We start from the raw sequence: 23981 nt of genomic DNA on the forward strand, positions 1-23981 counted from the left end.
AAGAACAACGACAAGATGCAACAAAGACGCTAAAGAGGGCCTGGAGGAGTGGCCGACAGGGTTGCTGTGGCTGGCGGGCGGGCCAATCAGGCGTCGCGGCGTCGGGCCTTAGCGGCGTGCTTCAGCTGGCAAAGTCGGACCAGGATGCGATCACAGGAACTCAGCCAGACATAAAAAAGGGGGCAGGTTGGTTTGGCGATGGTATCGAGATCTGAAGAGGCTGTAGCTCGGCAGGACGCGAGCGAGCTGGGGTAGCGCAGCTTAGGAACATGCGGAAAGCTGCGTTTCGGGCGGTCTAAGCTGTAGCCAGAGCATCTAGACGCTGCCGTCTTGCTCATTCCGCATTCCCCCTTCTCTACAAAGCTCCAATGCCAGAAAAAAAAGAAATAGTAATCGACAGGCACTGCCTAGTGCAAGCTTGCTCTCTTGTGCTGTAGAAAATGGGACAAGCTTGCACATGCTTGCTTGTGCTTCCTATGGTACGTGCATTGCGCACTGGTGGGGTCGCTCATATTAAGCGTGTTAATGCTGCTGAGGCTCTGGATCAATCCGGCAAGGTCCCTTGATTTGCCTGGTGGAGTGCGACTCGTATCAGGTAAGCTGTGTGCTGGCTCCCCCTACTAGCAGTCGTAGCCTCAGGCGTTGCAGGTGCAAATGTCTCACCCTGTCTGACCAAAGACGGCCAGAGCTGCCAATAATGCTTCGCAAATCCGACACCAGACCGCCACTACGTGTGTTTCTGGCTTGATTTTGCAACCCCGCTTTTCTGCCAGTTGGCACTGCGGTGCGGTGCTGTGTCTCTCCATATCGGGACCTCCTAAAACGTGGACAAAAAAAGTGCTACAGCTAGAACAGCTACCCGGATGGAGAAGAGCAGAAGCTCGGAACTTACCCTGCATCGCAACCCAAATTCAATGTCATCTAATAGGTGCCAGCTAGAAGATAGAGATGGATGACTTACAATTGATCACAACGTATCCATAGCTGGTGCATGTGTAATATTACATTTTGACAATTTGATATAGCAATAGTACCTACCTATTTTATGTCTGGTGGCCTACACGGGGATACATGGCATATGCCTCTCTTGAACCAGCTCACTCATTCGCTCTCCTCCCACCCCCCCCCCCTTCACATCCATTGTACCCATCGTGAGACAATGTCTCCAGCAGTCGAGCCGTGAAAAGCCCCTCACTTGCACTCAAAGCAAGGGGAGGCAGAGACAGAAGAAGAAGTCTGCCCTGCAGCGCTTCTAGACCGATGGCGCCTCTTTTTGGCCAAACCTCCGGTATACATGCCTGGCCGTCAAGGCCAGCTCAATGATCTTCCCCCAAGCACGCACTGCATCCTGCACGCCATCAAGATCTTAGGCAGGAAAATGCCGATCGCCATTTGGCGGCAGTGCTGAATCCTTCTGGCGTGACGGCATGTCGTCCCATCTGCAAGTACTCTGTACATATCTAGCGAGCACTACGCATGCCTAGGTAGTAGGTACTTGCATGTAATAATATAGTTTTCACAACCGCTGTCGTTCCAACGCCACAAGCCCATTGATTCATTTAAGCATTGTATGCTTGTGTGGCTACGATATATTCTATATAAAAAGGCCTGCGAAAGACAACAAACGCAGGTACCAAAAGGTATGATCGTGAAACGCGTCTTATAACCAACTTTAAAGCGATGAGCAAGGAGATTACGGTATCACAAACCTTATGAACACCCCCAGCCATCAATGCCACCTTGCACGATAAATTCGTCATATTGAAATACGAGGCGTCCAAACTCATCAATGTTATACACTGCACTACTATTACAAGAGTTTGTAGAAAAGAAGGGGAAAAAAAAACAAAAAAGGTTTCTGTACATAGGTATTGATTAAAGGCCCACCTGCACCAGCCTCTTCTCTCCTTCTCTCACTCAGTATCCCGGCACCGCCCTCGCCTTCACATGCAGACCCTTCGCCGGCCTCGCCGTCACATTCCCCTTGATATCCATCTTATCCATATCCAGCTCGTCCTTATTTACCAGCTCAAACTCGAACCGCCCAATCCACGCCGCCAACAGACACGCAAACTCCCCCGTCGCAAAGGTCAGGCCGATGCAGCTCCGCGGCCCGTGGAGGAACGTCATAAAGGAGTAGTTGCTGTCCGCGCCGCCGCTCGCCGCCCGCTTGTTGCTCTCCTCGGAATCCTTGTTCTTGGAAATCCACCGCTCCGGATTGAACTCTAGGGCGTCCGCTCCCCAGAGCTTCGGATCCACGTTGACGGCGGAAGGGGCCAGGACGATGCGGGTGCCCTCTCGGACGGGCACGTTTTGAATCGTGGTGTCGTACGAAGCCTCGCGGATGGTAACCGGGACGGGGCTGAAGAATCGCAGCACCTCGCTGCACACTGCGTGGAGGTACGGCATGCGATCAATGTCCTGGCTCGTGAGCTTGGCGCCGGCGTTGTCCGTGGAGGGCAGCCTCTCGCGAATCTCGTCGCGTAGCCGGGTCTGTATCTCGGGGAAGCAGCAGAGGAAGTAGATGGCCCAGGTCAGCGCTGTAGATGTCGTCTCGTGGCCGGCTGCCAAAAACGTCATGAGCTGGTCGACCAGGTTGTCGTCCGAGAACTGCCCGCTCTCTATCGCCACGGAGAGAATATCCACGTCTGTGCGCTCCTTGTTTGCAATCATCTTCTCCTTCTTCTCTCGGATGACATCCCGGCACATGGCTCTGATTTTCCTGGCAGCTTCGTTGACCAGTCGGTTGCGCTTCAACGGAAGCCGATAGATCAGCCAGGATGGCACCAGGGTTGCCAAGACGATCAAGAACTTCGCCGGCGGTCTCGGCTTGAACAGGTACCCGTACGTCTGAACAAGGTCACTGTTCTCGTCCTGGATTGAGTTAAAGTCCTTGCCCAGGCCGGCAACACCAATGATGTCGAGAGTCACCCTCGACGCCCATTCGCTGACCTCCATTTCCGTCTGGCCCTCCTGGCCACATTCTTTCATCATGGCCTGAACAGACTCACGCGCCTTGTCCCAAAAGAGAGGATATAGCTCCTTGATATGGCGGAACGCAAAGGCGGGCATCAAATTGCGCCGCTGGTGCCTGTGCTCATCTCCTTCTGCGAGAAGCAATCCATAGCCCAGGAGGCGGCCGAGCAATGACCTCACGTTCTCGGGCTTTCTGAAAGCGTAGTTGTTTGTGACAAGCACCTCTCCCAAGGCTTTAGGCGAGGTGACGATCAGACGCTCTCGATTGAAGAGCCAGTAGTACCGTATAAGGCCTTCGTTGGGAACAGTCGTCACCCTTTACCCCCCCAGCGTAACCAGCTCGTCAGCCATCAGCAACAAGGGTACGTTTGATATAGGATCAGCCTACCATTCTCTCAACGGCGCGCCAGGCTTCGCAGCCATGACTTGCTTGCCATGCCCCAACAGCCAATGCCCTCCCGGGGCCGTAGGCACATGTCTCAATGGCGAAAAGAACTTTGGATATAGAAATAGCTCGTAGATGGCGTATAGAAACAGCTCCGCGAGCCATATCCCTGTGGCAGCCTTAATGAATGGCCCTCGGGACCACGCTTCTCGCGTTATATAAGTCCATCCAGCGCCACCAACAAGGGCCACAGTCGTCAATAGCTTGAGCGCCATGGCCTTAACCTACCGTCTGTTCTGACGAACTCCTAGTTAGTGCGCGAGGCGTTCTCCCTCCCACGCATGTATGTCCCCGTTCGCCTGCCAAGCTCCCTATTATTAGAGGACTAGCCACAAACAGAGTACCAGCAGTAGTGGTTGTGAAGTAGATAAAAAAAGAAAAACGACAACGAAAAGAGCCCCTTTCCCTTCCAGAAAACTCTGGGAGGATGGAATTACGAAGAATCACTCAAGGTTTCGGGGAAAAATAGGCCCAACCCGCATTGAACTCTTTCGCGGAGAGTCACACGATTTAAAGAAAAATAAGTGGAAACAGTTTTAATTGTGCCCTTGTTGGACCGACTTCATGGAAAACCTTCACCAAAAAAAGTAAACATAAAGGGCGTTGGAACGCGCCGCCGACCTTGCCGGGATTTGCGTGCCGGGCTATTTATCAATAAAAACGGTTGGGGGGTGCCTTTTCTTCTTCTTCTTCTCAAAACCCAATTTTAGTAATCCAGCCATTATCACAAGTCAGAAAAAAAATCAAAAAAAGAATCAACGATCAAACCGCAGCGCTGGGCTAGATGGAAACCTCTCCACCCTCGCTCTTGGTTGGCTGGCTCCCTTTCTCTTCTCACTCCTAGATTCCTTTAATCCCCCCTTTGTTTCTTTAGATCCACGAATGCCGTGTCCGTAATGCCCCTAACGGGGCATCGGAATCCGCAAACTCCAGCTTAGCTTCCACCAAAAAACTTGCTATCGATTTAGTGGGACGCATTCAACTCTCGACAACCGGGATTACGGCACCGCTTCTCCTGGTTCCTTGTTCCCTGTTTACTTGCGTGCTCAGCTCAGCTACCAGCTACAGCACTGTGCTAGGTAGTCGTGTGTGCGTCGTTAAAACGGAGAAGCCAAAAAGGTGGTCCAGCGTGTCAGACCGGGTTCAGAAGCTTAGCCTGCCAACCTGCGCACTGCTCCGTATTCATCATATTCTGAATGTACATGGCAGATTCGCTGTGAGGTAAACTGAAGTATGAAGCTCGTGGACGTCATATTATACTGTACATACGTAATGCGACGGACATGGAGTTTCTGCTCCATAACACGTACGTTCATAGCTCTAGTCTTTGCTCAAGTATGCGCTGCAAATGTTAATTGCTGCCCACTGAGTGGTGGCGCTCCCCCAACTCCGAAGCAGCATCGGTCGGTCTTCATCGTGACCCCGACCGGCATTCCGCCATAATTCGCTGCTCTCCGGCTCCGTCCTTGTCTCTGGCGAAAGCAGCATGAATGCGGACACCGAAAACGCAAATGGCCTGCCTGCAAAGCAACCTCAGCTCCAGCTCAGCTCGAATGGAAATGCCCCAATTGTCCGCTGGTGCTACTGCGCACTACTAACAAGGCGCTGCTAATAGCGCCTCGCTAAGTGAAACCAGCACTGCTCGAATAGGCAACAAGAAATACATTGCAGTTTAGCGCATATTGCTTTGCGCGAAGTACAATTGACGATACTATTGTCTTAGCAACTAGGCAGGTAATACTACTGCTATCTATCTCCCGTAATTGTTGGAATTATTTATCACTGGCCACGAGAGACACAAAGCGGCCGTTACATGTATATCAAGCTTGACGGATAAATGCACAGAACTTGATTCGCTATACTCTAATACGCCCGCTAAATGCGCCCTCGCTATGTAATGGTAGACCAGGAGAAAGAAAAGAAAGAAAAGTCATGTCCTCGTCTATGCCGAATCGCAGTCTTGGAAATTCGGAAATACACAAATGTATACAAAAACCCAATTATTGCGGCCCGTTGTCATGGAAATTAGTCAAACCCTCAGAAATTGTACCAAAACGGACGAATATCCAAAACTCCAGAAGTAAAGGGAAGCAAGCAGAACAAGATAATTTGGTGAAGGACAACGGGGCATCAATCCCCATAAGCCGCGTATATATCAACGTTAAGCGGCAGAAAAAAGGATAAACACGACTAATGTCCTTTCCGAGCCGAATCTTCTTCACCAAGGTCGATTTCTATTTTGCGCTGTGATTGCTGGTGCTATTGATGCTTCGGCTACCTGATGTCCGGCATCTGTCGGGCTCTGGCTGCTTTCATCCTCTCTAGTGTTTGCGCCTGGGATCGTTGCGCTCGATTGAGTCTGGCCATCAGACTGCAGAGCTTGGAGAGGTGACAGATTATTTCGGGAAACTCTCTGTCTTCGATATCCTCTTTCTTGAGCACCTCGCTGTTGAGCTGCACGAGATGACCACTGGGTGGATCTCGACAGATCTCGCGGAGGGATTCGAACTGGTGAGGTTGATGCACTCGAGGAGGCTGATGTACTCGATGAGGCTGATGTTGTGCCCTCACCATCGGCAGTAGAGGAATCCGAGTCACCACTGCGGTACAACGGCGATTCGAGTAGAATAACATCTGGAGTTTCACCAACTTCCTCTTCCTCACGCATAGTAGAACTCATGAGTCTCAAGTAAAACTCTTCTGACGATCTATGAGAAAGAGTTAGTCGAAATTCCGGCTTGAATCATGAGGGGACCGGGATAATCTGACCCTGGAGGAAGCTGAGCTCGGGCTCTCATTATAGTCAAAAAGGCATTGGTTCTACTGGCTTCGAATCCGGGGTGAAAGTGTGTTGGAAGTTTGTCGCGACAATAGGGACAGCTGTCAGACTCCTCAAACCATCTTTTAATGCACTTGTCCCCAAAGACATGTTTGCACTTTGGTAGTCGTAGAGGCGACTCCTTGATACCCTCGGGGGTTTCTACGCCGAAGTCGTTGTAGCATATGACGCAAGCTATATATCTATGTTAGCCATTTGTCTCAATTCCAATTTCATGACGCAAATACCACGCGAGAGGGTCTGGGATTGGGGAGAGAAATGATCGTCTTCGCAGCCTACTTACTCCTATCTTTCTCAGCCAGGTCTTCGATTTTGACGCTTTGCAAGAACCGCAGAGCAATCCTTGTAGGCGAATTCTTCTCTGCGCTGCGAGCTATCTGTATCGGACGAGCAGGAATGTTCTCAACAGCGGCCGCAGGTTCCTGGCCCATTCGATTATTTATCGGTTCTGGCCGGTGATCATTGCTGTTATGGCCGCCCCCTTCATCGGTATCCCTACTCAAGTCTGATGCCGTTAGACGCGTATTCAACGACGACCGCCTTGCTCTAGAATGAACCGATCTTCGATGTGGTGACGGCCCCGCCAGCCCCGCCAGCTCTTGGTAGATAGCCAGTGTTGCATCTAGCACAATGTTAGCATTGAGGAAGCGAACGCCACGGTTACGACTTTGGTTGTGATGGCTACGGTGATGGCTACGGAAAAGGAGAAAACATATTACACATCACTTACGCGAAGGCGAGGAGGAAATTGGCGCTCGTGATACACGAGAAGACACAGGCGAACCAGCATACCCAAACCGGCGAGGTTGTGGGATAGAAGCCATCGGTTGAGGATTTGGCATTGTTTGGAGCGGTGGTTGCGGAGCGACGGCGTAGGAGATTGGCATAATTGGGGGCTGTTGCATATACCTATTCTGAGGTTGTGTATTTGTTTCGAACCCTATATTATTATGCAGTCCTATCCCTGGCTCACTTTCGGGGGGTTGCGGCGGATAGCCCGATCCTACGGCTGGCAGTATCGGCGGTGGCTCATACCTGAGCCCGCCTGACATGTTCATCATGCCAGCATGGTTCGGTGGGATGGGAGCTGGCATTGAGTGAGGAGCCCAATGGCCTTGACGAGGAAAATATCCCCCGCCGTGAGGGTGTGGCAGAGTATAAGCCTGAGGTGTGGGATTTGGCAACAAAGGCCCACCAGTGAAGCTCATTTGATAGGAGTCGAAGTTCGTACCAGCTCGACCTGGTGAGTGGTAAGCCAGAGGTCGGGGAGCATTATTTTGCAACGAATATGCTTGCGGCACTTGTGGATGCTCGAGTTCGCGGGGCATCCAATTTGGCACCGGCGGTCCAGGAATGGGCTCCGGATGGTACGGCCTCCTTGGGTGAAGCGGTCTGTTGTTGGTAGGGTCCATCACAGGCTGCAGACAGCCTGGTTTCGATGCGCAGCTCTCAAAATTGCTAACCACCGAAGTGGCACGATCGTCTGAAAGCTTTTCGCTGGATATTAAATATAACAAGATGCCCTCCACTGGGAAGACAGTGAGAAGTTGTTTCCTCAGCGGCCGTAAAGATAAGAAACGAGAGTGGTTGGTGACAGCGATCCGATCACCGCGAGATAGCAATAAAACAATAACAGTGTTGTCCTTAAAAAAAAAGCAAAGAAAAGAAAAAAAAAAAAAGAAAAGAAAAGCGAAAATGTGAACAAGTATAAAAGCCGGATGTAGGGAAGTACCTGATGCAGTCGTCAATCACCTCGATCACCCAGGGGGGTGGATCCAAGGTCGACTGTAGCCAGAGCCCCAGGCCACAAGTCTGAGGCTCATGAATAAATCTTCAGAATGGCGGTAGCAACCCATTCACGCTTTAGCGTGACTTCTATAGTAGAGCCTTGGGGAAGCTGTAGGGTAGGCGGGTGTTGGGGTAGAAGCCAGGCTGGACAAGATGTGATCAGCTGCCTAACCAGACGTAGGCAGTGAGGAGGCGTAAAGAGGACGGCTCCAGAGGCGATGTAAGCCAAGGTTTCCAAGACAACGAAACTGCAGGTCGAGACCGCCCTTCCGTCTTCGATAGAGGGGGAGAAGGATAGGTATATGTAGCGCAGCGTAAATAGCCTCAGTTGGATGCGATGGAGCTTTTGGTTTGGCGCTTCCTTTGCATTCATCCACCGGCGATTGCGGAACCTTTTTTGGGGGATTTGCGTTTGGGCCAATTTTGGCTTTAGATGCGCTAAAGCGTGGGAGCTAGGTAGCTACAGTAGCTCTGCTTCCCACGTCTGGGTTTCAAACGAAGCCCGGGCGTCTCGGGCTGTCTGCAATGCGTCTTTGCCCTTCGATTTTTAATCAATTCGTATGAGACTTTCAATTCAGACTTTCAGTGTAGAAAGCCACTATTAGCAGCGTCAGACCTCGGCTGAATTGTATAAAGCTAGTTTGAAGCTGTTTTGCTGTCACAGAAGATGGCCCGCTTCGCAGGGGTTAAGATGGCCAAGAGGCGCACCCTAGGTAGGTAAAGTTATAGTAGCTTCTAGCTTCCCAGGTAGCGGGTACTTGGCAGGCCTCGCCAAGGGCTACAGTAACGTCTCTGTTTGGGCCTCGGCCAAGATAGAGGGCGGCTGACTCGGTGGCAAGAAGCGTTGGCCGACAGCGCCGATGACGAAGACGAGGACCAGACCGATGATGGCCTCAAAGAGAGGAGAGAAGGTGTAAGGGAGCTAGCCGACGTGGACGTGCGGAGGAAGGGCGAGAGGTTGGAGGTTGGATAAGAAGGGGCGGCGGCGGAAGAAGGAGCAGAAGTACAAAAAGCAAGGGCAAGAGGTAAGGGCAAGGTAGAGAAAAGGCAGGCGCAGGAGCAGGAGCAAGAACAGGAAGTAAGAGAGCACAGGCAAGAGCCAGGTAAATTGCACAAGCGCAGGCAAGAGCAACAGGCCTAGGCGAGAGCCACGACAAATGGCGAGAATAGAAAGAAGAGAAAGAAGAGGGGATGGAGGAAGGAAGAGAAGTCGGCAAGCACGCGTGATGACAAGAGAAGAATATTAAGAGGACACCCACCTCAGGTCATCCATCAATCAAGCAATCGTAGAGCCGAGCCAAGGCATGCCATGGTACGGACTGGTCATCAAATCAAATCGTCACCAGCTCTGGAGCTCCCCAGCCAAGTCGGGCTCGTCTGCGTCGTCCTCAGGGCGCTCCAAGTCTCAAGTCTCCAGCCTCCGCCGGCCATCGTCTGTCGAACAAGCAGGCGCATGGCCAAATCATCGGCGCAGCGTCGGATGAGCCGCCCTCTGCTGGGGGCACGCAAAGCTCCTCGAGGCACGCACCCGCATACACGCTACGAGTCGCATGCTGGCAGGAATTTTCGTCCTTGGACCGCCAACAATCTCCACGGCGGACATTGCTGTTATTGGCAGACCTGCTTGCTTAGCCTCCATGTACTGTGTCGTCGCACGTACTCCGTGCTAGCAGCCATAAGACACCTCATTCATCTCGCGAGAGACTAGTTAGGTTGCAAGTGGGCAATACATGCCGAGCCCGTGCGTGCGAAGACGCCTGGGCGACAAATACGGCCATTTGCATGTATACGTACATGGCGGCGCGGGGCACAGAAATGCAACTGCTGTGGATCAATAAAATCATACCAGCCATGGGAGGGAAGCCAAAGCCGAAAGTCTGAGGAGGCTTTTGAAACCAACGCCTAGCCCGATGGAAGAACAAAAGGGCAGGTTGGGCTTCTCACCTGATAAGCTGCATCCCATTGCCTGACGTGCTGGTCGTGGGCCCAGGCTTCAGGCCATCCAAAGCAGTAGCGGCACGAATCAACCAGTCGACTTCTCTGCAGTCAATATGTGCTAACGAAGCAAGCACAAGGGGAGCCAGGAAATGCATCGGGGCCGTCAGCCCAAGCCGCAACCGTCACATGAGTAGCATCTTTGCCCAAAGGGACGGCGGGAAATGGTGGCAGCCAGACAGGGACGGTCGATCAATCAGCTCGAAACGATAAAAATGGTCCTCGGCTTTGACCTGGTCAGCTTCGGGCCTCGTGATTGGGGCCCCCAATATTGCATGTGTCGCACTGTTCTCGCCTCTTACTCTCATCTGGTGGCGGGCCTGGGTTCAAACTCAGCAGACGTCGTATTGACGAGGCAATTTTCAAGCCATTATCAAGCCCTTATGGAGAATAATATGCTCTATCCTTGAGTCGATACTTGGGACTGCTGATATGTCGACCGCACCCCACCGGAGTCAACTATCGGGCCAGCGCCGGCGGTGCTGTCCGAGTCTCCGGAGACCTTCCTGATTCGGCCATGCCACAGCATCTAGGTATATCTTGTTCCTTTTATTGGGCTTCTATACTACTAATACCACCGTAGCTACCGCATACTTGGTAACTCTTTTTTTTTTTTTTCTTTTTTTTTTTTCTCTTTCTCTTCGCATGGAGATTTCGAGAGCTTTTGTTTCCTCCCTCGCCCAAGCATACGCGCTATTGTCTATGCAGCCGCTGGGGATGGGGTCTCCGTTACGGCCGTGAGGGGTATTATGTTGTAGGGATGATGCTTTGTGGTGAATGAGGGGCTACGCCATGTTTGCGTAGGCGCATCAGCTCTTCAAAAACCGTGCCCCTCGCTGGCTAACAACAGCCAAAGAGTGAGTAGCTCTTTCGCCTAATGCATTGCGAATCTACCATCTAGTGATTACGCGACCATATGAAGGCCTGGCTCACTCAACACCATCCCGAAACCGGCCCCTCTCCTGCTTGGTCCATAGTACATAAAGCCGAGTAGCATTCCTCGCGGTCTTTTTGCACCGGCAAACACATTCATCACATCGGAACGTGGGAACATTAGCTACATAGGAACGTGGGAACATTAACCACATAGAATTATGGCGACCAACCCAACATGCTGGACCTAAGCAAAGCAAAGCAGCGACGCTCCGTCACGGCAGCCATCCACTGTGCTGTCTCCATGTATGGCTGGCTCGTCGACTTTGACCATTCTCTTTGTATGCGGCCGGCCGTCTGACCTGTCACCCACCTTGTCCGGCGCCCCTACCTCACTAGGTTCTGCTTCCTTGATGCCGTACCATCGTGTCTCAGCTGTTGAAGTTCACGGATGCTACCTTCACTACTGCGGCTAATTTTTGCAAGGGCGGGACAGGAAGGATAAGGGGAGGAGGGGATGGGCCAAAAAAAAAAAAAAAAAAGAAAAGAAAAGAAAAAAAGAAAGAGAGAGAGAGATAGAAAGAAGACTCGAGCCTTCCGTTGATCGACTTCTTTTTTCTCTCTCGGCTGCGTTTGTATTCCGAACCCTGTCTTTGTCCAACCCCGAAACTGGAACCTTTGAATCACAAGATCCCCGCCGTTGCTGCACTGGTCGTCGACAGGCGGCTTCTGCGCTAATAGTTGATTTTTCTGCTCTTCCCACCCTTGCATCAATATTTGCCCAAATCACGGTCGCTGGCCAATTTTTTCCAAGTGGCTTTTTTTCATAAATTGACAAATAATTCTCTTGATGCACGTTTTAACTAAGATGTATTCTGGCGAATATACTCCGTTATTATCTACGGCTTTTTACTAACCTGCGTATCAAAGATATTTATGAGCCGTAGGCAGCCTCGTATCTGAAAGAAATCTCTGGCCAGAGCTAGATATGGACATACCCCTCTCACCCGTTTCACTCCTTACCAGGACAAGGCATGATAGAGTAGATTAAACTGCAGGCTGCTCAAAAGCCTCTTCTTTGCTTTATTTTCGCTAGTGAAAAGGCTCGCGCCGTATGCTATTCTTGAGACCGCTCCAATCCAAGTCGCACCCCGTATTCATTGATTGTCGCCACGACACTAGCGATTGGCTAATCCGCCGAACATTGACTGAAAACGCCCCTAGCATAGACAAATGCACATGCAAGGTTGGCCGTTGAATTAGTGATTGGGCAGCGGCGCCATGCTTGACGTGAGCCATTCCTTAGTTATCTAGCGAGAGGACTCGCCAGTATGTTGTATGCTAAGCGGATGCTGTCTTCCCTCCCCATGATGTTGCATCACCTAAGCCCATGAATCAATCAAGCTGCAATCGCACCTTCCGTCGGGAATATTTTGCACTGGGCAGATTGTCGCTGTGGAGAATGGCCGTCGTCCCCCTTGATGCACATGGCCTTGTCACATCGCTTGGCTTTTTTGCTTCTGGTACCAAAACCCGTAGCGAAACCCAACCGCATTTCGCCACCTCTATCACACAGCAAACGTTGCAGCATGACTGCAGCAGCTTGCCTTAGCCCTTTTCTCTGTATTTATTTCTTTCTCTCTCTCTCTCCCTATATCCAGCGGCCAAGACTCTTTGTTGGCGCGACTTGTTCGCGTTATCTCCTCTTCGGGGATAAAAAGGAAGAAGAAGAGGAAGAAGAGAATATGTATTTCGTATATCATCGTATGCTTGTCGCTTTCAATTTCGAGTGAATTTAGTTGTTCTAGTGATTCGACTGTTAAAAGTGACTTAGGTGACAACTCAGCTAGAAATCTTCGAAAGCAATGCCTTTTGTGCCATATACTTGCACCAATTTTTTTTTTAAATTGCTTAGATGTGCGTGAAGCTGCATCTTGCTTGTCGCCCTCTCTCCAAGGCTGCGCAAAAAAAAAAAAAAAAAAAAAAAAAAAAAAAAAAAAAAGGGGGGAGGGGGGTGGAAAATAAAAAGTTCAGACTTTTTTTGGCAGTCGATATTTTCCTCCCACAAGCTCCAGTTCGCCCTCTGCAATCTTCTTGCCGAGAAACTCTTGTAGTTCTTCGTTACTCCATGGGCAGCCATCGGCAATGAGCATTTTCATCATCATGGCGATCTGTCCAAGGGGCATTGCTGGGCTCGAGTTGGTCAACATGCCGACGATGAATTGCCAGTAGATGATCCTCTGCTCCCTCTCCTTTGTATCCATGCCCTTCGATTTCTTTGGTGATGGTTGTTCGTTGATATACATCTCGACGTCCAGACCATCTTCATCCTCCATCAGGTCATCATCTTTCTGCTCGCTCTCAGCAGGCGACTCTAGCACCACGTACGTCTTGTTTCCGACATCGTGTAGGACTCGCTGGGCCACCCAGAACTTGAGAGCGCTCTCCAGAAGATCTTCATCAATCATGAGCTTCTCCCATAGTTCATTAAAGGTCCGCTGGACCGGGCCGGCCGCGCCGGAACTGTCGTCATCGTTATGAAACTCGTAAATGACGGCCGCCTCGTGTGTCTTGCAGTCCAACTCGATGAATCTATCATCAAAGTCTAGCTTAACCGTTGCAGACCCCAAGTGGTCCAACCAATTAAGCTTTCGCGAAGACTTGAGTTGCTCAAAGCCCTTTTCGTACTTCTTTTGGACTTCCACGACCGGTACGGGAACGGTAAACGGATCTTTGGGCAAACTAGGCCAAAAGAGACGAGATAAAATCTTTGAATGGTATGAGAGTGAGTTTGCCTCTAATTCACCATCGTTCTTCAAGTTTCGCCGAAGGACTGTATCGACGCGCTTGGAATCCACAATGTCACGTATCATCACATCGCAGTTCTGCAGAGCTGCCTCTCCAAACCGCTTCTTTAGCAGGCCGAGGACCTTGATCTCTTGTTGAAAGCTAGCCTGCTTGGAGAGCAGCCGCTCCGCAACAATGGCCTGGAACTCTTTGATGAAGACATCCTGTAAGCCGAGAGCGCTTATCAACGTGCCTATTATGTCCTCGTTCTTGGGCCGCTTGTAGTTGACGCCTGCATCCACGGGGTCCGGGACCCAAGTCATGTCATTCCAGTCAAGATCTTCGTCGTCAGGGCGGCCTTGGTGCTGTTGTGACGTTTCATTGAGAATGATGGCAAGCTCCACCAGCTTCCCCTTGTTCTCATCAGGATTTGCACTATTTGGATTAGCTAGCAATCCAGTGACAACAATGCGAATGGCATCGTCTCTATTCCACAAGCATAGTTTCAGCGCAGGCACAACTCTATCAAGCAGGACTTTGGAGTGATCTAGAGCATGGAATGTCCGGATCATGGAGATGTAGGTTTGCAAAATATCGAGTGTGGAGCGGCCGGGGTGTAATAGTCTTGCCTGGAGAGAGGCCGAAAAAGCATCAGTGAGATGAAGACGGCGTTGGGGCGTAGTCACCGAGGCTGCCAAGTCATCGAGACCACCTTTACTATCCGGCCAGTGTAGGACAATGTCAAAGAGCTCATGCATCCGCAGTGTGGCGAGCCGTCCGATGGCTACGTCTCTCCACCGCTCTACATCGTTCCAGGCCACTTGGCTACCAAGACGGCCAAGGACTTCCACCGCCAGTCGACTATAGTGATTTTCAACCCATTCGCGCAGATGATTCAGGCAAAGGGGGCCGGTTATTGCCCGGGCATTACGCCGACCATCAGACACCTTCCAAACCTTGCTATAGGAATCCCTGATGAAGTCTTGCATGCAGGCATCCATTATTTCAGCAAAGAGAACTTGAAACTTGTCACCGCCCAATCCAACGTTTTGCAAGGATTCAAGGAGGGCGAAAAGTTCACCACGTGCCTTGGGAACATTGGCTCCCCGGCTCCATCCCGGCCCAAGGCCGCTGCCGCGACTTCCAGAGCCAAGTATTATGCGCAAATTATGATGGAGAACACTACGAAGCACAGTGATTAGCTCGGGAGTCCATGAGTTGCCAACAATCGCGTGCATGTCTCTCTTGAACTTGGCCATGGCTGCCTCTGAAGCAGAAGTGTCATCGCGGAAACCCCTAATGATGAGCGTCAGGCCGAAAAGATACTGCCTATGCGCGGCCTCAAGGGTGCCTATGATGCTGCGGAGAACCTGAGAATGGCCCCCCTGATGGCTCGAGGTACATGCGGCAAGCAGAGGGAGCACCTGATGGAGGAAGTGCTGACGGGCTTGTCGAGAATGCCATAACAAGATGTCCTCAACATGAGTAGCTTGTGGCACAGTAGCAGTAGGATCCAAGACGAGGGATACGGAATCGTAGAAAGTGACATCGAGATCCTGCGATTCAGGGGCAGGGGCACCGAAGGAATCCTCGACGGCCACAGAGGTAGGCAGTTGAATGCGTGAGGTGACTACATGCCAGGCATGGTCCCACCGTAACTGGTCGCTCACGCCAGGAGCATCAGTAGCAACAGAAGTAGCGGAAACCTGTTGCGTAGAATGGTTGCCACGCGTTCGTCGACCAGTGACGGCTGCAGAGCCGTGAGCACTGCCTGAGCTATGGCTGGCAGCGTGCCTTTTTGGACGCAACGATGATGATGACGATGACGATGACGACGTCGATGCTGGCGCTGGCCCGTACGAGCTCGGGATTGGCTCACCGGCTACACCAACGGCTGAAGCCAGAGAAGCCGGCTGCGAGGAATCAGGTGGGAAGACAGAGCGAAAGATGTTCTCTTTCCGAGTGCGGACTCTAGCGGCCGTGGTAGTGGCCATGATTGATCGACACCATGAAAACCCCAGGCTCAAGAACAGGCTCAAGAACAGGCACAGACAGGCCCAGGCACAGGCACAGGCACACAGTTAGTTGCTGGATCTGTTGTCAGCCAATGCGGTGCTTTGCTGCGCGGCCTGGAACTTGCGGGCGGAGTCAGCAGACAAGGCTCAGATTTGCCGCCAAACCCGTGCCGGCCATCACTCGGAGGACTTCCTGGGCAGCAAACAGAAAAAACAAGCAGGCTGTGAAATGGACCGTCTTTGCCCGAGGGCGAGGCTGCTTCTCGGGCTTGTCTTGGCCGTCGTAAATAGGCGAGTGGGGTGGAAGAGGTAGAAAAATATCACAATAAACAAAGCAAGACGTGGTGATGCTGCGGGGGGTGGATGCGCGGCCTGTGGTTGGCTGATCAGCGCATGGCCCCGTCCAGTGTACCTTTGTCCATCTAAGGGACGGGCCACGGAGTTCGGGTGACGGAGGTACGGAGCAAATGGCCCCAGATACGAGCACCACAAGGTAGCTTGCCCGAAACGCGACCAGACGCAACCAAGACTCGGCTAAAATCAGGCCATATTTCTTTAAGCTATGGGGCCCCTCCAAGCCTCGGACAGCGGCTCAGTCCCGCTGCAGTAAGCGACATGCAGCGCTTAACTGCGCTAAGCGACGCATCCCAACGGAGGAGAGTAGACGCAGCAGATTGGCGGTGCGTCTTTGTCTGCCACCCCCCCAACTGACAACCGGGAACCTAGGTCAGCCACTACGAGTTAAGTAAGCCGTGGGTGCACATGTCAATGCCCAGGTAGGCACACATTGTCATTGTCGGCCTACTTGTTGTATACGAGTTTAGCTTTTTTTGTTTAAAAAAAAAAAGAAAAGAAAAGAAAAAAAAAAAAATCGCGTGTTAATGATATATGGAAAATGATGTTGAGGCACGGAGGAGAATGAACAGGTATCTATGCAATACAGCAATACAGCAGGAAAGGGGGCTGACAACTAAATGGAGATGTGCAAAGGGGAGCGTGCCACAGTTGAAGATAAAGACATCCCCACGGCGGGAGAACAGCTCACCAGTTAGCCGAATCAATAAAGAATTAGCCATCTTCATATGGTACGTTAACTTGAGTTATGCCAAGGCCCCTTGCTCCCTCAGCAATTTAGCAGTTTAACCATCTGCTCAGCCTCTGGTTATGAATGATGCTTGTCTGCACCCATGGAAGAGTACGCTTGTAGCTCACGCACTAGTACGCAGCATCCATCCAAAAAGATCAGATGAGATGGGCCATGACATAGCAAACACGGCATTCGCAACAATGATGCCTGTAAGCTGATTAATACATACATAGGATGTTGAGATGGCAAGAGAAAGGGATAGGGAGCGCAAAGTTCGGCAATCGAGAGCCGACCAACAGCAGTTTGGCCATAGCCGACTAAATGCCAAGACTTTAACTATCCAGCCTATTAGTGAGTCATTGTTCAGAAAGGGTAGAAAAAGCAAGAAAATAAATGAAAGTAAGAAGTGTATTGCTTACCCTGGCAATGCGGGAAAAAAAACAAAGAAGGTCAAAGAAAAGAGGCGCTGGCGAGCTTCCTTGCTGCGATCGCTGCCAGACCTACAGCGCCTCCAAGTTGTGACAGCACGTAACTATGTATCAATGCGAGATATGCGAGGTAAGCTTGCTGCTTCTCCTCACGCTAGTAGCGTAAGAAACACGAGCTATGCGTGATACAGCCTCGCTCTCGTTCGGAGCGCCGGACCTGCCTATACCTACTCATCCGCTTTTCGGGACAAGTCTCGGGGCACTTTCGGCCGGAGATGTCAGCATTCTCGGGCCCGGGAGTGGCCCATCATCACTTCTTGGCTGCTGGTGGGTACCGCCGTCCCAAGCCTCAGTGGGCTGTTTGTGTATACTTATACGAGTATAGGTTAGTGGTAGTAGTATACCTGGTGGTAGGCAGCTATCGTGTGCAGGCAGAGAGGAGGTACGTACCGGATTTCGCCCAAAAGTGCCTCCGATGCCCATGATGGCTGCTGTGTAGCAGTGGATGCAGGGATGAGACGGGTGTGTGTTGTCCCGTGCAGGACCACGCGCGAGTGCGTATTGGTAGTAGGATACGCTGATAGTGCTGCTAGTCGTATTGCTAATACAAGTCGTCGCACACTCACAGTTCGCGGCTCGTGGCTCGTGGTTCGCGCTCTAGTTCGAAACCAGCGACGAGTGAATGCCCCAGTCGCGCGACAGGCCAGCGACAGCCGTAGTGCCTGATTGTGCATCCCTGACCTGGTTGTGTCGTCAGGGGTCTCGCCCCCATCAAACAGAGTGACCCAAAGGTCCAGTATCCTAGGACAGAGCTAGAGCCCCGGAACGCCAAGTAAAATTTAATGTTGCGTTGAGATGCCTGCTACTGGCCTTGATTGCGGAACCCCCCAGTGGCTCTTCCGTACGCACTCTCATCTGGCGTTCGCTACTCGCGTCTTTTTGTCTCCGAGTAGCATAGCTTCTAAGTTGTACTATACTTGTATAGTTGCAGTATTGTACGTTGGTGTGGCGATCCATGATATATGATGCTCTCATATTTCCAAAACATGTGTGTGCCGCTTGCCTCCCTGCCCCTTGACGAGCTCACCCTTGTCAAGGTTAATCAAATGCTTTCTCGGAAAGAGCACTGCGGTTGCCTCCCAAGCTTGCTTCAGACCTCTTGTTTAGCGTGAAGCCACACACGTTCTGCTCACGACGACGTCGCACCCCACTCGGAACGTTGTTCTCCACTGGCGAGTACACGGCCCCCAATATGCTTGGAAAAGACTCATCTAGCCCTACCTGCAAGAGCAACGAGAGGGGCGAGCAATCGCTCTTTCTAATGGTTATTGCTGAGCGGTTAGAGCGTGATTCGTACACTAGGCCCAGGTAATATACGGTTAGCTTGGCAGCATGCCTGTTTTTTTTTTTTTTTTCTGGTTGAAAAGAAAAAGGAGGGAGGGGTATCAGGGGTGGTGGAAGAACAAAAATGGTAGAAAGAGGGTTGGAAAGTAAAAAGAAAAGAAACAAGCAGGTTGAAACTATTCAACTAGCCATAGGTGTGGCAAAGACTGATGGACAAGATACTACCTAAGCCGCGATCTTTCATCCCATTCGGCACCAATTATCGCGACCTCTCGCTCTTTTCGTTCTATTGTCTCGGCATATCTGGTGCAGGGCTAGTTACGGTAAGTAACCAAGCCGCGCAACTTGAGTTGGACTGGGTTGCTCCGTACGGAGCAGAAACCAGCGATTTGGAATGCTGGATATAAGTCCGTCAATTGTCCCACTTTCCGGACCGCTTGCTGGGTCTGGTATGAGCCGTCTTCAAAAAATCATCATGGTCCCCCAGCACCAGTAGTGCGGCTCGCACAGAAGCATCATCCCCAATGCCGTACGTAGTCGTCCAGGTGCAGTATACCGACGGAGTTGGCACCCGCGGGTGATCTACCCTGGCCATTGCTGCTCTCGTGGCGATTCTCCCTTGTCGCAGTGCCATGAAGGAGAAAAATTACCAGGAAGGGGTGTCGAATGGAGCCCTACAGGGCTGGCGGGTGCGGAGTAGCCACGTTCATCCACTTATGCAACCTTCTAGCGGATACAGCGATATCGAAGACGTGCCTGTATCCAAGTAGGAGGTATGCAGCTGCAGGGGCGTGGCTCTTCATTAAGAGCACATGCTCTGCGCCCCACCCCTAGCAATGTTCGCTAGTCGTTCTTCCGGTCTTCTCGGGCACCTGCCGTTGATACACCCCCCTTCCTGTCTCTTGATTTTTTTCCTGGTGCTTTTCTTTTTGTCTCTCATCTTCAAGGGCCTTTTTTTTAAGTTGTTGCAAATTTCCACTGCCACGCCCCTTCTAGCTTTCATCACTCTTGGTAGCCAAATTTACAGGACCATCTATACGTCTCATCCCAAGGCCTGGTCCCTAATTTTTTTTTTCTTCTCTTCTGGGGGAAATCAATGGCTTGGACATGGCCATGGTCCCCTGTTCAAAAGCAAATCACACAACGCACAGACGTTCTCCGTACTAGATAGTATAGGTAGCAATACCCAGAAGAGCATTACAAATGGCCTCTTTGATGCCTTGTATTAACTGCATGGAACGCACGAAAACTACCTTGAATTGCCTTGTTCAACTGCTAGGATGTTTCATGTCCCGTCGTCGCACGCAATGCACTGTCAATGTTGGCCGTCTCGTGATGTGGGTTGGAGAAGTCTTCCCCTTTGCCAGGTTGTTTTTACTTTGCCAACATTAGTAGGTAGGGGAACATACTATGACCCTGAGACAACTACCTTACCTACAACAACTAGATACTAGGTACTCCATACTGATCCATCATCTCAAGATAGCGTCCAAGTGCCTGAGCGCTCAACCAAGTGCCGTGCGCCACCACTGGGCCACGGGCTATGCTGGCTACCTTGAAAGCATTATCGGCTAAACCCAACCTCTTGGTCAATCGCCTACTTATGGGTACTATGTGCTGTTGATCTCCCTGACATCTCTCCTGACTGTGCATATTCGCGATGGATGAGCTTTATTTTCTTTATTTAGCAGCGAGCGAGGGGCAGGGACTCGATTTCACTTACACCAGCTCAAGACCGCCTATTCACAACGAGGCTATGTCGCGTCTCAGAGCTAAACCCGAGAGTCTGCCCTGTGGGCGCTCTAGCCTGTCGGATGGCTGTCGATCACTGGCCCTATCGTATAACTGTGCCACTCGACGACACCCGATCATTCTGTCCAGCCAGAGGTGCCCACACCCACACCATCCAGGGCTCGCTCCCGTCCGTCCCCATCCCCATGCTCGTGCTAGACGGGTACGTGCTTTTAAGCTGCACGCCGGCGCCAGCCACAGGTATAATGGCATCATCAGGGTACCACTGAGGCGTCTTTAGCCCAAGCTAAGCTTGCTAAGGTCTTGAAGGTGCTTGAGCATGGGTTTGTACTGCTCTTCTGCTGAGCAGCCTAACTAAACGACGCATCCATGCCAGCCAGCATAAAGTTCGCGGTAGCAAATAATAAAAACATCAAATTACACCACGTGGCTATATCTTTTCCTTTCAACTGCATCGCTCTCCTTTTATTTTGCGTCTTTTCCATGCTTCGTAGTGTGGTTTTCCTTTTATCCCATGCCCTCCATCCCATCTCATTCCCATCCTCTCCCCTAGTAATTCACTAGCAGAGCATTGGTCTAGTAACGATTTTCTCCTCGAATGGGCTCCCAATTTTAGCTAAGACCTTCTCGAACCTATTTCACGCGTGGTTAGATGTAAGAGCGTCATACGCTTACCGTACCCGAGAAAGTCCTACGAAAATCAGTACTGGAGTAAGTACAAGGTACCTCATTGCTAGGCACAAAAGACCTCTGTCCTAGGTCCTAGGTCCTAGCGCTATATAGCGCGAGAGCGAGGCTCGGACTTAATAATAGTGAGAAAATCGCGACTGCAAGCGCATGGGTTATGCGGCATATGGGGTTCCAGATTGCATTGGAGATAAGGGATAATGTCCGTTTTTTCCCTATCTTTTTTTTTTTTCTTTTTCTTATATGAACTGGGGACCAGGATAAGTTACGTACCTAGTAGGTACGTTGCCCATTATAGGCTGCATAGGTGCTTCGTGCAAACACTTGTTTCCAAACCCAAATTGCAACGTTGTTGTTCCAGAATAGCTTTGTATTGGCATCCAGATACTACTGGATGCACCAGAGAACAGCTGCAATCATATCTTCATTACACAATTACACACACATACAAGACAGAATTACTCTTAGCTCAGCAATGCCACCGTATCATCGTATTTGCTGCCCTATAAGAGGCATGAATCGGCGAAGCGATTGAGTAGAAAATAGTTAATCAAGATACAAAAGAAACAACCAAAAAAAAGGCATCCACAAAAAAAGCCAAGTTCCTTCGCAACGGTGCGGACGGACCATTCCGTCTATATCCCTCTAGTTTGCGTGCTCTAAAAATGATCCCGTTTCTCAGACACCCTGGGTATCATTGTTCCCATGGTCTCTCGATGTTTGCCCGACACTTTAACCCGTAATTCATAATCCATCCATTTAACACCTTAAGATATACCCGACAATTGATGGGGGAAAAAATAATATTATACAAAGCCGCAATCCGAAAGTTGAAAAGAAGAATTAGAAAAATAAAAAGCGTAAAATGGGTAGTCGCAGTCGAGAGGCCCCATCACCAACGATATGTCCGCGAATCATCGCTGTGACACCAGAAACCTCCATTCATCTAGGATGAAATGGCAGCTTCTCAATACGGGAAGCGATTTGGTGCCGCTTCCCTCCTCGTAGGCTATAGCGAATGAATACCCGGATTCGATGCGAAGCTTTATTGAAATAAGAATTCTAAGTGTTTCGTCGCTGCTTGCACTTGTCGTGTAGAAGATGGCCGTTTCGCGCCGTAGTTCTTGTGAATTCAGCGCCGCAGTTGGGGCAAGTGGCCTTGGCTGCTTGGCCAGACTTTTCTCGCTGGTGTCGGAGGAGGTTGCTAAAGGTCGAAAATTGCCTGCCGTTGCAGCCATGCTCCCAGCAACGGGGCTTTGGGCGGTTCTGTACCACTCGGACGTGGCCGGAGCTGTCTTGGCTGGTAGAGCTACCGTTGCTACCAGCGCTGCCACCTCCTTGTATGGCGGGCATACGGTACATCATACCGCTGTCGTGACCCGCAGGTTGAATGGATGGGTGGGAGAGGCTATCATGCTCATGTTAGACGACTAACTTACACGAGGTCAACTGCTGTCAATGCTGGGGCATACCTGTATGGGCTTGATGAAGGGTAATTGGCTGGGTAGTCCATGGACATGGGGTAGTTTGATTGCCTGTTTAGCGTCAAACGTCAGCAACTATCTTGAGAGAGAACTAGTGCGTATTTTTTTTTTTTTTCAGACTGCTACTTACAGTGGCTGTTGGTATGAAGGAGCGTATGCCGGCTCTTGCAGGTGAGGGCTGAAAGGAGGGAGATACGATGGCTCGTGAATTGAGGGAGCTGGCTCGCTCAGAAGGGAGATGGGCTGTGGAGCCGTGGTGTAAACAGGAAGAGACATGGGACTGGTGACATCCGACATTGTCATTGGTGGTGAGCCCATGTATGAGCTGCTGCTGCTGCTGCCGGCCCTGATTCGCGTAGTAATCCTCTCGCCCCTACGAGCTCTATCTCGCTGCTTTTTCAGTTCTCGCTGCTCAGGGGTGAGCATGCTCCTGGATGGGCTAGGGGGAAGCATCTTTGGTAGACTCTGAGGAGAGACACTGGATTCAGATACAGGCGGGAGAATTGGCGAGTATTCTTGTGTCATCATAGCGGGTACAGAGTTGCTAGATTCAAACATTCCTACAAGAAGGAGAGGGAGTTAGTGAGCGTGTCCTCGACTGTCTAGCCCAACACTTGTAGCCATCTTACCTTGCCAAGAAAATGGGGTCCTAGATCCCATGCTGAAGCTCGGGTCAAACTGAATGGCGACGGCACTGAGAAACTTGATCAGTTTCAGTCCCAATAGATAAGAGATATACCGAGTATTCTACCTCATGCTTGCAGATAAGATAATAGTCCAAAGTCTGAGGCTGAGAGAGCTATGGAGAAATCTTCTTGCTCAAGCAAACAAGAAGGTTGGAAGGTAGGTAGGAGAGAAAAGGGAGGACGAGCTGAGAATTGGTCCAGTTTTATAAAGCCAGGACTTAAGTGAGACAGAGTAAGGCTGAAGACGCTTTGGGTGTGTTCACATAAGCAGCAGGCTGCGGTGGCGTAGGCTGTGACACGCAGAATGAGGGTGGGAAGCACGAGAAAATATGATGACTCCCACTTAGAATTGGAGAAGGCTCCGAAGGCAGGCGTTTTACTCAGTTGCTGACCTTGCCGATTGTGAGTGCGTCGGTCGAGTGGGAGGAGAGGAGAGGGGAAGCCGCCTTATAAGCGATGGAGATTTGTTTGGGAGGGGGGCTTTTCATACAGTAAAAGAGGTGGAGATGGTCTTGGAGGTTGAGATACTCGAGAACAAGACGGCAAATAGGGGAGAATGTGCCTTCCTTATAGCTCTAGTCTCTCGTCGTGCTGGTACGGGAGAGGTTTAAGGATGGCTCGAATAAGAAGTCTATCTTTGGAAGAAACGATCTGAGGCTCGGGTGATGGTTGTTCTAGCAAGGTCGAGACGGCGGCTTATATGAACGAAGCGCCATAGTGGCAGCACGAGAGGGTGGAGATGATGGCTGGTCCCCAGTTGGCCCTTGTGCATGACGAAGGGGGCCCTGCACCCAT

General features: G+C 51.0%; 10 protein-coding genes across 10 annotated transcripts; 2 read left to right on the forward strand and 8 right to left on the reverse strand.

Moving 5' to 3' along the window:
• Nucleotides 1–1770: 1770 nt before the first annotated feature.
• Nucleotides 1771–4096, reverse strand: TrAFT101_007559 (uncharacterized protein). Its single transcript, XM_024902653.2, has 2 exons — nt 3365–4096; nt 1771–3292 (listed from the first exon to the last, which is right to left on the reverse strand). Exons 1-2 carry the CDS (start codon nt 3634–3636, stop codon nt 1918–1920), a joined length of 1647 nt encoding a protein of 548 aa, XP_024759340.1. The 5' UTR covers nt 3637–4096; the 3' UTR covers nt 1771–1917.
• A 1543-nt stretch (nt 4097–5639) lies between these two features.
• On the reverse strand, nt 5640–7102 carry TrAFT101_007560 (uncharacterized protein; the record flags this gene model as incomplete). Its single annotated transcript, XM_066128081.1, has 4 exons — nt 5640–6129; nt 6191–6434; nt 6544–6882; nt 6991–7102. The coding sequence occupies 4 exons, from the start codon at nt 7100–7102 to the stop codon at nt 5640–5642; spliced, it is 1185 nt and encodes a 394-aa protein (XP_065984197.1).
• Nucleotides 7103–8079: 977 nt separating this feature from the next.
• TrAFT101_007561 (uncharacterized protein) lies at nt 8080–8421 on the reverse strand (the record flags this gene model as incomplete). The annotated part of the gene is made up of 1 exon (XM_066128082.1): nt 8080–8421. One exon carries the CDS (start codon nt 8419–8421, stop codon nt 8080–8082), a length of 342 nt encoding a protein of 113 aa, XP_065984198.1.
• A 294-nt stretch (nt 8422–8715) lies between these two features.
• TrAFT101_007562 (uncharacterized protein) lies at nt 8716–9505 on the forward strand (the record flags this gene model as incomplete). The annotated part of the gene is made up of 2 exons (XM_066128083.1): nt 8716–8761; nt 8888–9505. 2 exons carry the CDS (start codon nt 8716–8718, stop codon nt 9019–9021), a joined length of 180 nt encoding a protein of 59 aa, XP_065984199.1. The 3' UTR covers nt 9022–9505.
• Nucleotides 9506–10776: 1271 nt separating this feature from the next.
• On the reverse strand, nt 10777–15743 carry TrAFT101_007564 (uncharacterized protein). Its single transcript, XM_024910682.2, has one exon. The coding sequence runs from the start codon at nt 15695–15697 to the stop codon at nt 12947–12949; it is 2751 nt and encodes a 916-aa protein (XP_024759335.1). The 5' UTR covers nt 15698–15743; the 3' UTR covers nt 10777–12946.
• TrAFT101_007563 (uncharacterized protein) lies at nt 12170–12709 on the forward strand (the record flags this gene model as incomplete). The annotated part of the gene is made up of 1 exon (XM_024906076.2): nt 12170–12709. Exon 1 carries the CDS (start codon nt 12398–12400, stop codon nt 12707–12709), a length of 312 nt encoding a protein of 103 aa, XP_024759336.1. The 5' UTR covers nt 12170–12397.
• Nucleotides 15744–16926: 1183 nt separating the features above from the next.
• Nucleotides 16927–17716, reverse strand: TrAFT101_007565 (uncharacterized protein; the record flags this gene model as incomplete). The annotated part of the gene is made up of 4 exons (XM_066128084.1): nt 16927–16933; nt 17035–17141; nt 17225–17305; nt 17684–17716. 4 exons carry the CDS (start codon nt 17714–17716, stop codon nt 16927–16929), a joined length of 228 nt encoding a protein of 75 aa, XP_065984200.1.
• Nucleotides 17717–18331: 615 nt separating this feature from the next.
• On the reverse strand, nt 18332–18821 carry TrAFT101_007566 (uncharacterized protein; the record flags this gene model as incomplete). The annotated part of the gene is made up of 2 exons (XM_066128085.1): nt 18332–18591; nt 18803–18821. 2 exons carry the CDS (start codon nt 18819–18821, stop codon nt 18332–18334), a joined length of 279 nt encoding a protein of 92 aa, XP_065984201.1.
• A 168-nt stretch (nt 18822–18989) lies between these two features.
• On the reverse strand, nt 18990–19172 carry TrAFT101_007567 (uncharacterized protein; the record flags this gene model as incomplete). Its single annotated transcript, XM_066128086.1, has 1 exon — nt 18990–19172. The coding sequence occupies one exon, from the start codon at nt 19170–19172 to the stop codon at nt 18990–18992; it is 183 nt and encodes a 60-aa protein (XP_065984202.1).
• A 2906-nt stretch (nt 19173–22078) lies between these two features.
• TrAFT101_007568 (uncharacterized protein) lies at nt 22079–23256 on the reverse strand (the record flags this gene model as incomplete). Its single annotated transcript, XM_066128087.1, has 5 exons — nt 22079–22424; nt 22489–22551; nt 22631–23060; nt 23130–23194; nt 23252–23256. 5 exons carry the CDS (start codon nt 23254–23256, stop codon nt 22079–22081), a joined length of 909 nt encoding a protein of 302 aa, XP_065984203.1.
• Between the last annotated feature and the right edge of the window lie 725 nt (nt 23257–23981).

Source organism: Trichoderma asperellum, chromosome 4 (assembly GCF_020647865.1).
Source record: "Trichoderma asperellum chromosome 4, complete sequence".
NCBI lineage: Eukaryota > Fungi > Ascomycota > Sordariomycetes > Hypocreales > Hypocreaceae > Trichoderma > Trichoderma asperellum.